Source organism: Anguilla rostrata, chromosome 10 (genome assembly GCF_018555375.3).
Source record: "Anguilla rostrata isolate EN2019 chromosome 10, ASM1855537v3, whole genome shotgun sequence".
Taxonomy (NCBI): Eukaryota; Metazoa; Chordata; class Actinopteri; order Anguilliformes; family Anguillidae; genus Anguilla; species Anguilla rostrata.
The window spans coordinates 28113304-28125312 of NC_057942.1; the positions used below are offsets into that span (position 1 = coordinate 28113304).

General features: G+C 42.0%; 1 protein-coding gene across 3 annotated transcripts in view; it reads right to left on the minus strand.

Annotated features, from left to right (window-relative positions):
- Positions 1-417: 417 nt before the first annotated feature.
- The window catches only part of dhx37 (DEAH (Asp-Glu-Ala-His) box polypeptide 37), a 29022-nt gene continuing 17430 nt past the window's right edge, over positions 418-12009 (minus strand). For all 3 annotated transcript variants that reach the window (XM_064296330.1, XM_064296327.1, XM_064296329.1), the window contains exons 17-28: positions 11540-11651; positions 9894-10000; positions 9058-9246; positions 8757-8881; positions 8333-8449; positions 6033-6205; positions 5209-5323; positions 4568-4705; positions 3798-3892; positions 3442-3515; positions 3220-3317; positions 418-1374 (exon numbers count right to left, since the gene is read on the minus strand). In XM_064296330.1, coding sequence (XP_064152400.1) covers positions 1298-1374; positions 3220-3317; positions 3442-3515; positions 3798-3892; positions 4568-4705; positions 5209-5323; positions 6033-6205; positions 8333-8449; positions 8757-8881; positions 9058-9246; positions 9894-10000; positions 11540-11651 — 1420 coding nt within the window. In that variant the 3' untranslated portion in view covers positions 418-1297. The remainder of the gene's footprint in view (positions 1375-3219; positions 3318-3441; positions 3516-3797; positions 3893-4567; positions 4706-5208; positions 5324-6032; positions 6206-8332; positions 8450-8756; positions 8882-9057; positions 9247-9893; positions 10001-11539; positions 11652-12009) is intronic.

Here is a 12009-nt window from a genome sequence, read left to right on the forward strand (position 1 = left end):
CGTTTTGTGATGGGTCGTTTGATCCGCTTGCTCAGTATCTTGTGAATTAAATATTTAGTCACTGCGTAATTAGCCAATTAAAAAGCCACAAAAGAAAACCTTTACAACGGTTGCCCTTACATTTAATCACAAACACCAATGCATCTCTCAGTTGGTGTCCCTTTTTAATCAACCCAAGACGTTTTTGATCACACGGATTTATGGAATGGTCTTAAATAAGGATACATTGAATTCTGCCTCAAAATCTGTGAAATGAAGACACCTAAGTGTCTTCGTGTCACCTAAGAAGGCAGAAATCTGTAATGCCTGGGAACTGGAGCGGTGTGACTAATTCCTTGCTTAAAGCACTGCTTTATACAACTCAGTGTTTTGGTGAAACAACGTATCCAAAAAGTACAGAATGACAGGAGATTCAAATAGATTAGTTTGGAAGTCATGTTGCAAATTTTCATCATCTGTAAAGCGACTGGTCAAATTCAAGGACAATTTTATTTACTGAAGAGGTTGGACAGCTGTTGTGGATGATTCTAGCCCAACGTATCCCCTGCTTACACAACTGCAATACACTTTGTTTCAATGGATTAATTAAAATATGATGCAATGTGTTAACTTCTGTATCATCCACTAACTAAAGCAGTTTATGTAAAGTGAATTTATGAGGACTTCCACATACTGAGCGGTTTTACTTTCTAATATCAAGCTGGAACATGCAAGTGAACATGCATGTTCCATTTCCAGATGGGGCACTGCTGTTGTATTCTTGAACAAGGAATTTAACCTGAAATGCACCACTAAATATCAAGCTGTATGAATGGACTGTATGTAAAAATGTAAGCTGTGCAAGTAGATCTGGACAAGAGCATCTGATAAATTCCTAATTGGAATGTAAATGCTCATTATTTTAGTATAACCTGAAATCAATGCACTTAATGCAAATTTCATCATTATTTTTAAGCAGAATACATTCTATTTACAGATGGTAAAACGTCTTACAAAGACCAAACATTCAGAAATTCTCATTAAGATGGTGCTGGCAGGATCATTGCAATTTTCAATGGTTAAAAAGGTAGTAACAAAAGAGCGATACTACAAACCCTTCAGGCAACAATGCAAAAGGAGCCAGCTGATCAGCAGTACACTGAGCCCCCACAAACTGCTGAAAACAACAGTACAAAAAGCCAGAATGCATGGACGACTTTGGCCTCATTTCCCAACAGGATGTGTGGCCACTCGGGAGATGAGCAGTTGAAGAGATGCCGGCAGGTGACTCGCTGGACGTGGTCAGTTAGCCACCTGGTCAGACAGGTGGCCAGTTCTTAGCCACTTCCTGGTGTTTGGCTTCAGGAAGCCATTGGCAGTAAGGTGCCAGCAAATCTGCAAAGACAAATGAGAGCAATGCTTCAGGGTGATCAGTAATCCACAGATATACAAACTGACAAATGAGACAAAGCCTTCCTTTCAACTCTAAACATCTGCTAGTTGGTGGCATTAACAGCAGTGATGATGAGCCACAAAAAGCCTGGAGATCAAATATGCAAGTGAGCTCATTATTCTGAGCTGCTCTTTATAGTTTTGAATGGGGGGTATTTTAAATGAATGTACATCAGACACTGAATTCACCATTTGACTTGTTCTCAGCCCTGGGAAGCTTCAAAGCAGTCAGCCATAAGCCGCTTTTCCACCGCATGGTACTGGCTCGCCTCCACTCGACTCGACTCTACTCGCTTTTGGTACCAGGTACTTCGTTTTCCACTGCAGATAGTACCCCCGTCAATGTAGCTAGTCGTCATTGGCGGCGCCGCATGAAATCCGTTGCTCTGATCAATCGGTGGTCTGCAGTGTTTTTACATCACCTTTTGGTATCGCCTCAGCTCACTTGGAACCTCGACAGGTGATACCAAAAAAGTACCAGGTACTATCCACAACTTTTGCCCAATGAAAAACCAAAAAAATTGAGTAGAGTCGAGTCGAGTCGAGCCGGTACCATGCAGTGGAAAAGCAGCTATAGTGGCCTAGAGATAAGACACAAAGCAGGCACTGTGGGGGTAGCCATTTGAAGTGTGAATGTGTGTGTGAGTGTGTGAGTGTGGGCCTGGGAAACCCCATGTTGGCAGTCCTCATACTCATACAATTCTATACCTTAAAAATTGGTTAATATACCTACAGTCACTATGTTGGGCATTCTTGGTAGGCCATACAAGAACAGAGTGGAAGTCACATGGTCACTGCTGATTTGTAATGTGGTTTAATTATTGCTTGATTTCGTGTCTCCACATAGTGGCTCACAAACATTCCCATAATAGCCAAAGTTGACCTTCCCAAAAAGATTAGAAAATCCTTAATAAGTAACGTCAACATAATGCTCACTGGGAGAGGGTTCATTGACCTATAACCTTAAAAAGATGTACTGTATTGTAAATTGACCTGAACCAGTAATTTATATAAAAGGGAAGAAACCTGTACTACTTACATCCTCTCAGATCATTAATTAAGCATGCACAAGCCAAGAGAAGAGGGGGTTGTGAGTCCCCCTCTCTTTCAGTAGATAAAACGTGCACCTTTATTTTAGTTTAAGCAACTTGGCAAGTCAGATGTTAACTGTTAGCTGGAAGATGGCATCCAAGTCTTCCATCTAGATCTGGCATTCTACATTTCACCTCTGGTTCTTTTGGAATATTATGCTGGCTTTTGGTTTTTGAAATTTGGTCTTGACATATCCTTGGATTACTTTGGGACAAACACGCTGTTTAGTTTAGTTTACAGGCATTTAGCAGACGCTCTTATCCAGAGCGACTTACATCGTATCCAGTTGTACAGCTGGATATATACTGGAGCAATGCAGGTTAAGTACCTTGTTCAAGGGTACAACAGCAGGGAATCAAACCTGTGTCCTTTAGGTTACAAGACCAACTCCTTAACCATTATACTACACTGCCGCCCACACGCTGTGGTTTGGTTTTCTTTCATTCCTTTCTTGTGTGACTGCAACTTGTCCATGTCTGTAATCTTTGTTATTTTCATTAAGGGAGTTGAGCCTTGTCTTTAGATTAGACGTGAATATTTGTCACATACATTTCTTCATCTGGTTTCGAGTTGTACATTCGGAAGTCTCTGGCAAGTCACTTTAGTCTTTGGGAATAGAAGACAGAATCTCTTCAGAGCTTGTAAGGTGTAGGGATGCAGCATAAACTAAAACCTGTGACAGAAGGTGTCACTTACACTTCTCATTCTTCTTCCATGCTGACAGCAGAGCTGCTTTGCAGTCTGCCTTCTCAGACACCAGTGCCCCCAGCAGGGCCTCAGTACGGGGCTGCAGCCTGAAAAACAGCAAGGGACACTGCAGTCAGGGCAGGGCTGGCGTTCAGATGGGCCTCAGAGCCAAGGAAATGGGTCCACTGAGTACTGCACAAACAAATCTCTGACTTCTGGGAGCATCCTTACTTAGCCCAGGTCTTCAGCATAGTAGAGGGACTCGAGAGCAAACAACTGGCATGAGACCCCAGCTTTGGACATACCTAAAACAAACAGCACAAGTTAATACCTCATCCTGTGCTGGTATCTTATATGGTTAAGCCTATTCAATTCCATTATTTTTAGTCAGATTAGTTACTTAGTGTTATACATGGAATTTGAACCCTGTCATAAATCCTTTCACAATTTCATGTCATAACCAAGCAAGTGGTTTGACAGGTTAGTATCCAAAATTCAAATTCAAATGCATTATTCATTGTTTGTTAGGAACAGATCAGCAGTTGCCCATACATACATTAATTAGCACCACCATTCCTTTACAGTACCTGTCCCTCCAGCAGGAACTTGGCAAACAATTTGTAGCGCTCAAGGCCTTCTGGGTAATCCACCTCTACAGCAGGGAGCTGCCAGCCAACTCGAACTGTGGATGGAGAACGAAGGTTTGAGTGACTCAAGGGTTGGCAACATACAAATAACATGGCGGCCACTGAAAATATGAACCACCAGTGCAGGCGGAGACAGTTACCTGCCATGTTAACTCATTAATAGCAGCGCTATTATCGTATGCTAAATTCACAAAACACAGATTTTTGCACCAAACAGGGCATAGAATGGTTCTTTGCTTTCAGAAAACTTGACATACGAGTTTTCTAGTATGTCTCTCAATTGAAAATAGCAAGCATCCATTTATCAAGTTATAATGAATACACATTTCATAGCAATTAGGTTGCTCATTCAGTCCATAATTCAGAGGTCCGTATCTCCGAGATTAAACTGGATAGTTCATTTAAAACACAGAGCCCTTAAGTGTCATGCATCAGATGTTAAACTCACACACTGTGGAGCAATCTCTGACTCACACACCAAGATTCCAACATCTCATGCATTTCAACTATTTAAATAAAAAGGAAACTACTACGCTGGGTTTGCAGCATTTCAGATTGTGAGTTAATATAATTTTAACGTGAAACTAGGTTTAAAAAAATCGACAGCTGCGTGAGTCACAGCTACTGCAATGCAGACAACCCATACGTCGGGGATGATGTCATAAGTGCAACACAGCTGAGAATAAATGGCTGTGGCTGTGCTAACGTACAGAAGGTGCTTTCACGGTGGCACCGGACTCTTCCACTGTCAGGGCAGATTCTTGGGGCAGGGGTCTCCAGAGGTTTCCCAAAATGGCAGTACATGGGCAGAAGTTGAGGGATCCAGTCACGGTCCACCGCAGACACCACTGAACAGGACAAGACAAATAATTCACCAAATTTGCTCCACAGGATGCCAGCAATTATCTATGCCACCAATTCGATGACCACGTCATTTTAGGATCCTTTCCTCCTCCCTTTATTCTGTCAAGCAAACAAATTCAAGAACCACTGAAGACTGTGCAGAAGGCTATATTGTTAGCGTCGTTTGCATCAGCAAATCAATAAAAATTGCTTTGAGATGCCTGAAAAGGAATGCTGTCCCCGTGTCAGGTCCTGCAGTCCTAATCTAAACTCCAACCATTTTGAGCTATATCTGGATTCTTATCCAAATTACAGACAGATCACATACACTTCACATCACTGTCCAAACATGGTTATTTTCTAGAACTGAACCTTTTCATTGGAGAATTTCTTCTTTTTTAACTTATAAGAATTTTCAAGGAACATGCAAACTCCCGCAGTGGCCATCCACCAGTTCAAAGCAAAGGAATGAGTGTTTCAGTGTGCCATCAGAATCAGAATCAGATACCTCTCATGTACATCTTGGAGGTCTCCATAACTTCTTGGTACACCACAAACTCTGGCAGAGTCTTGAACAGAGCTGATGAGGGGTGAATGAACACTGGCTCGTCCAATAGTGGGGTCTGAATACAGAGAAGCATTTGAGAAAGATGGCTGAACCAAACATGCAGTAGGCCTTGTTGAACAATATCACGTCGTAGTTATCTCTACGTCATTATCATTTCTTAATCATTATAGGCTATATAATAAGTACTTAACAAATATAATTAATAATAAGAGCAAGCTAGCTCACAATCGCAAGCTAATACTGCTGACAGTTAGAACAACAGCCACCCCAAATCACTCTGACGTTAATTTGGTTAGTGCCTTCTCCTACATCTAACCACCAATTTTAGTTCTTTAAAAATGAGAAAGGGTAGAGGTGCATGCTATTATGATGAATACCTCAAGCAAATTCACAGCTTTTGCTGCCAATCTCTGTTCAGAGATTGTTGTGGGCAGTCACAAAGACAGACATAATCAGTTAACCCTTGATCTGTTAAATGAAGGCTGTCTTGCTGTGGAATACCCCTTTAAACCCAAGTTTGAGATGCCATGTTTGAAGTTATATAAATAGATGAATCTAAAAAAAAAAAAATCTACAAGGTTAATTTTCAGAGTTTATTATTAGCGCTGAAATACCCTTTTATTAGTTCAACAGTGAAAACTAATCAACAATTTAATGTTTCATAATGGTTTTAAGATCAGACAATAGAATTTCTCCCGCTTGCTGAAAGTGAGGTTGCCAGGTGAAAGAATGCCCTGTCTCAGGATGTGATTAGCTGCCCTCACCTTGTACCCGTTCCTCCACTTAGGGTCCAGCAGCTCTTCAACTTGAACCCGGCGTGCTAGGTGATCGCCAAGCCCAGCCAACACGATCTGTCGCAGGTACCTCACCTGCCCCTCTGTAGGGGGTGCCATTTTGGCATCCAGGAACACTGCTGCCTCGGGGCAAATAGCGTTTACTAAAAAATAATGGGTGGGAGAGACGGTTACCACAGGAGTTCACTGGACTCTGGAGCAGGTGCAGAGCTAACCTGTCATACATATGGGTGCGAGGCATAATGAGAAATAGAGTATCACACTTAGAACAAGGCAAAGGAAGACAAGTCTTTTTTTAAAGATGCAATAAACTGTTTCAACGTCAACTCTGATTTGCAAATATATCATTTTAAGAAAACGTTTGTGAACCCTTTGGAATTATCTGGATTTTTGCATTAATTACTCATTACATGTGGTCTGATCTTCATTTAAGTAACAATAATAGACAAACACATTCTGCTTAAACTAATAACACACAATCAATTGTACTTTTCATGTCTTTATTGAAAAAGTATGTGAACCCTTTTATCTAGTAACTGGTAGGACCTCTTTAGCAGCAATAACCTCCACCAAATGTTTCCTACAGCTGCTGATCAGACTTGCACAATGGTTAGGAGAAACTTCAGACCATTCCTCTTTACAAAACTGCTTCAGTTGATACTTCTTGGATCTCTTGCAACAGCCCCTTTCAGGTCATTCCACAGCATCTCACTTGGGTTAAGGTCAGGACTCTGACTTGGCCATTCTTAAACATGAATGTTTAAACCATTCTGTTGTTGATTTACTCATGTGTTTTGGTTCACTGTCTTGTGGTATCACCTAACTTCTATTAAGCTTTGGGTGAAGGAACTGCTATCCTGACACTGTCCAGTCAAATTTCTGGGTACAATTTTGGATTCTTTGTTCCCTCAATGACTGCAAGCTGTTCAGGCCCAGAGGCAGCTAAGCAGCCCCAAACCATGATGCTCCCTCCATCATGCTTCACAATTGGGATGAAGTTTCAGTGTAGGTTAGCAGTGCTTTTCTCCTCCAAACATAGTGTTGTACATTTCTGCAAAAAAGTTTAACTTTTGTTTCATCCATCCATAGAAGTCCCAGAAGCGATGTGGAACGTTTTGCAAACTTGAGGCTTGCAGCAATGGCCTTTTGGAGAGTAGAGGATTCCTCTTGAGTCCTCCCTTCAATACCATTCTTGTTTAGCTTTTCTTATTTTGGACAAATGAACAAATTTCTGCAGGTCCTTTGCTGTTACCCTAGGGTTCTTTTTGATCTCCTTCAGTATTACATACTGCACTCTTTCTGTGATCTTTTCAGGATGCACACTACTAGGGAGAGTAGCAGAATTTCCCCCATTTGTAGACAACTTGCTTATTGTGGACTGATGAAGACCCCCTGGCCTTCAGAAATACTTCTGTAGCCTTTGCCAGCTTTATGCATCTTTACTGTTCTTCTTTAAAGGTCCTGTGAAAAATGTTTTGAGGGAATGGTTTACTTGAACAGATGTTTCTTGAGAACAGCAGAATCAGTCAGTAGGCAAAATTTGTGGGTCTTTTCAAAGAGCAGGGCACCTCCAACCTCACCTCATTGGTTGGAACCATCAGACTCCAATTAGCTTTGTCATTAGACTGGGGATTCACATACTTTTTCCAAACTAAACAAGAAGTACAATTATTTGCTTGCTATGAGTGTAAGCAGATTGTTGTCTATTATTGTGACTTAGATGAATATCAGACCACAGTATGACTAATTAAGGCAGAAATCCAAGTAAGTCCTAAGGGTTAACAAACCTTTTCTTGCAACTACATATTACAACAACAATTTTAATGCAGGATCTAATGCGAGAGGATACACAATGCTGTCAGCATTCATTGAACAATGTTTTTTATGAATTAGGCCTAAGTTAGTGGCTATGTTTGGGCACTTCAGCGACCCCCACGGCTGCTCATATGTGTGCGCCACACCCACGACACCCCCGTTAATTCTGCCTCTGCAAAGCAGTTTATAGAATCGTGTATAACATTCCTATAAATCATAAGACTTAATCCAAAAGCTCAAATAGCTTCTACAGAAAAAATAAGCTGCTTTTAATAATTCCATTGCACTGGAGGAGTGTGGCTTTTAAAAAGTGGTTGCACTGAATCACTAACAACACTAAATGTTCCACCATAACAGTATGCTTCCTGTTTTTCACCTTACTGTGAGAAAGGGTGACAGTGAAGAAAACCAAAGATAATTGGCAATGTTGTGAAACGGTTTGCCTGGGTGGTCACCTGCTGTGGTGAGCTGTCCCCTCAGGCGACGGATCTCCAGCATGGCTTTGTAGCGTAGCCCGTTCTGCTCGCAGAACTTGGGGGTGCAGCCAGAGAACTCACAGGCTCCTACTGCACCTGTGCAGACAGGAGGACACATCCCTCCATTACGCCACACCTTGAACCCATACTCCCCTCTAAGTGTTCAGCATTCTGGATGTCAAGCTATTATTACCATAATACACAAATTCATGGTCAATTTGTTATATTTATAGTGCAATTAGTACAAGTTAAGTTAATTTGTACAAGTTGTAAAATTTGTTAAGTTGTATTTAATTGCTGTGGACAGTTACCAACAATAATACGCTTTCCATAATAATTTCACGGAGGATTCCATGGAAGATGTAGGAAACCTTTCCCATGGCTTCTGGTCCCAGTATCTTACCAAGCATGACCATGAGGTCCCCCAGCTGCAGCGAGGCCCCCTGCCCTGCCCACAGCCGCCTCATCTGGGCCAGACGAGCTCTCCTCTGGGCCAGTTTGGAGTTCTCCTCCTCGCTCCCTGCAGGCCTGGGGGGGGGGGGGGAGGAGAGGGAGAGAGAGAAGGAGAGAGTGAGGCTAGTTTAGAATTCTTAATAATGAGGAGAGGAACAGAGGAAATGAGAAGAGCGGTAAGTGCTAACAAAAATTCATCATTACATTCTTTACCGCTTGAACCCTTCAGCGAGAACCTGAGCGCCACCAACCTCTCCAAGTCCTCGAAGAGCTCCCTGACCGTCATGGCCGCCACCAAGGTGATGACATAGGGCAGACAGTCCTGCTGTTTCCCCAGCGCCAGCATTTTGGCGTAGCGGGGCGCTACGGGGAAGGAGGCCATGGCCCGGCCCAGAGGGGTTATGGGACAGCTGAGGCGTGCCTTTTCCATTGCCTTCAGCCTGCAGAAGAGAAATCAGATACTCTCATGGCGGTGTCACTACAGCAGGCATGCCCATGGTTTTGTGCTTGAGAGTGTTTAGCCACCGATATAATATTAAAATGCCCAGATGCAAAGTACGTACTGTACTTCTGCAACAAATATTTCAATGCTTAGCGCATGAATACTATTTGAGTGTGGCCTTTCATAACCAATTAGGCTAATGTAAAAACAGCTTCAGAAAGGCCATATCACCAGTGTATGAAGCTTCTTACGTACATCTATTATTTTAAAAGAAAGTCATGTTCTGAATTAGCCTAACTGGACTTATTCCATGTGCTCCAGTGTTCCTTAGTTTGGGCCAGCTGGCTTTTATCAAGCTGGCTTGAATCACATTGGGCATCTTCTGTCTTTAAGGACCTGGACCACATTTTGAGCTTCCCTGCACTAGAGGTCTGAAGCTTTGCAAAGCAGTGCAATCCTAAATGTGCAGAAAACAGGCAAACAAGGGTCTGTAGATAATCACATGCGGACCTGACAGCCACAAAGCAGTGGACCGACGGTCTCGTTCAATTCCTCGACTGAAAATTTATGAATCCGCAAAGAGTCAATACAAAACTGCAAAATGGCGGCGAGAAACGAAAGGGACGGTTCCCAGCCCAAGCCCACCGTCCCGTCTGCAGCGGCTCCTCCAGCGCACCCAGGGCCAGCAGCAGCTGCTCCGCAGCAATCAGGGCCTCGCCAGAGGGAGGCGTGGGAAAAGGAAAGTTCACCACCTGAGCGGAAACGAAGCACGACATCACACACACTGCGCCGAAGCATTACGACACCAAAAACTTTACCTGCAATACGATACCAGCACATGTTGCAAGACTCTTGCTATTAGGGGTGTGCAGAGACGTCATTATCTGTATCTGTATCTGTTCAACTAACATAATTATCTGTATCTGTATTCGTAAAGAAGACAGGGAGTGGGCATGGTTTATACCGGAAGTCACGTTAAATCAGGCAAACGTTGTATTTCCTAACCTAATATTCATTGGCAATGCAATGGCATATAATTAATTATGAAATATATTTCTACATCCTCATACTGTACTTTTCATCTCTCTCTTTTTATTTTTAACTAAACTAAGTTTTATGAGCTGTCTGAACCACAGCACCCCCCCTTTAACTTGAACATTTTTTTTTTGCCTGTTGGAAAATTCTGTTACCATGAATGGATTTCATGTTCATTATAGCCAAGACCTATAACTGATACATACAGCATGTTACATCTTAAACGGATGAATATTGACTGAAATACAAGGTAAAACGTTGTTTTTTTCAATATTTCGACTGGGTTTTTTTAATGGAGGAAATGAACACATACAGCTAAAAACTACAGGCTCTACGCTTGATTTTGATGTATAGGTTGCGGGCATTGCCACACCAGGCTTGTGTCTCGCTAGCTCCCGCACCTCTTCCTCGATGCGAGAGTTTCCCTGAGTGATAGCCGGGAACAGTCAGCTCTCAGCCCACTGCCTGCTGTGCGCTGACTTGGTGGGGGCGACTATAGAATATACCGATCACTTTTCAATAATGTGTAGTAAATGAAACGACTAGTTAGTGAAATCAAAGTCCTATGTTGCAAACAGAATGGGCATTTTTATCTAGTGGCCATCCATAATGACATGAATCGATTTGAAGAAACATAATGGCTGGCGCATAGAACTTATTTATTACACGTTTTGCAGCGCAGTGGCTCAAAGTTTATTGGTGTGTGTAACTGGTGCCGCCGCCGCTCGCTCGCTCGCTCGCTCAACCCTCCCTCCCTACCTCCATATAACGTTAGATGGAGGCTATGAGAACTCGACATGGAGCTGACTTTTTTTTTTTTTCCCAAATCCGAATAATAACGAGCAACTTACTTACATCCCTACTTGTTATTATCTCAGTCCCTTGGCAAAAATTTGGCCTAGTCTAATTTTCATTTTATACGGAAAAGCTTATCAATAAAAGCCATCAAATTATGTCACGTGGTTCAATTTCTTTTTCAAACACCACTTTAACAGGTTTAAGTTGAATGCTGAAAATGACTTATTGGCTCATTAACCATCAAGAGCTAGATGAACAATTCATCTGAAATGTGACAATATAAAATATGAGGAATTAATGGATTCAGCTGGTTTTAATTTGCTTCAGTAATGTGCCTCTTCAGAAGTCTGAATTTATAGAAAAATAAAGGGAAGGATCAGATAGACCTAAAGACAAATAGCACGTATCCGGAAGATTTAGATTGTTTTAAAAAAGCGATTGGAAAAAGCAACATTCACCTTTTCAATGTTAAGATCTTTCATCTGCAGGACCAGTTCATCTACGGGTCGACGTGTGATCTCTGCAGCAGAGAATTCCTCAAAATCCCCAAAAACTGCAGAGGAGTACAGCCTGACACACAAATGCACAGACGGGCGGGCAGACAGACAGACACACACACACACACACACAAACAGCCTCATCAATAACAAATGAATTACCCCATTCGCATTTTATTACCACACAAAGCCACTGGGCGAACATAGAACCACTGCTGATTACATAACAATTCAGTCTACCTATTTAAAAATTTTTTTAATCAGCAGTCAAAGTAACCATTTAGACCTTTTGTGCATAATGTGTGGTGGTCTATTCCTTACGTCTGCCAAATCCCTTCCCCGAATGACAAACAGCACGCTACCATGACATGACACATATGTAAATAAAAATTTTAAACTGAAAAATTATGTGTGCGTGTGTGACATATTTT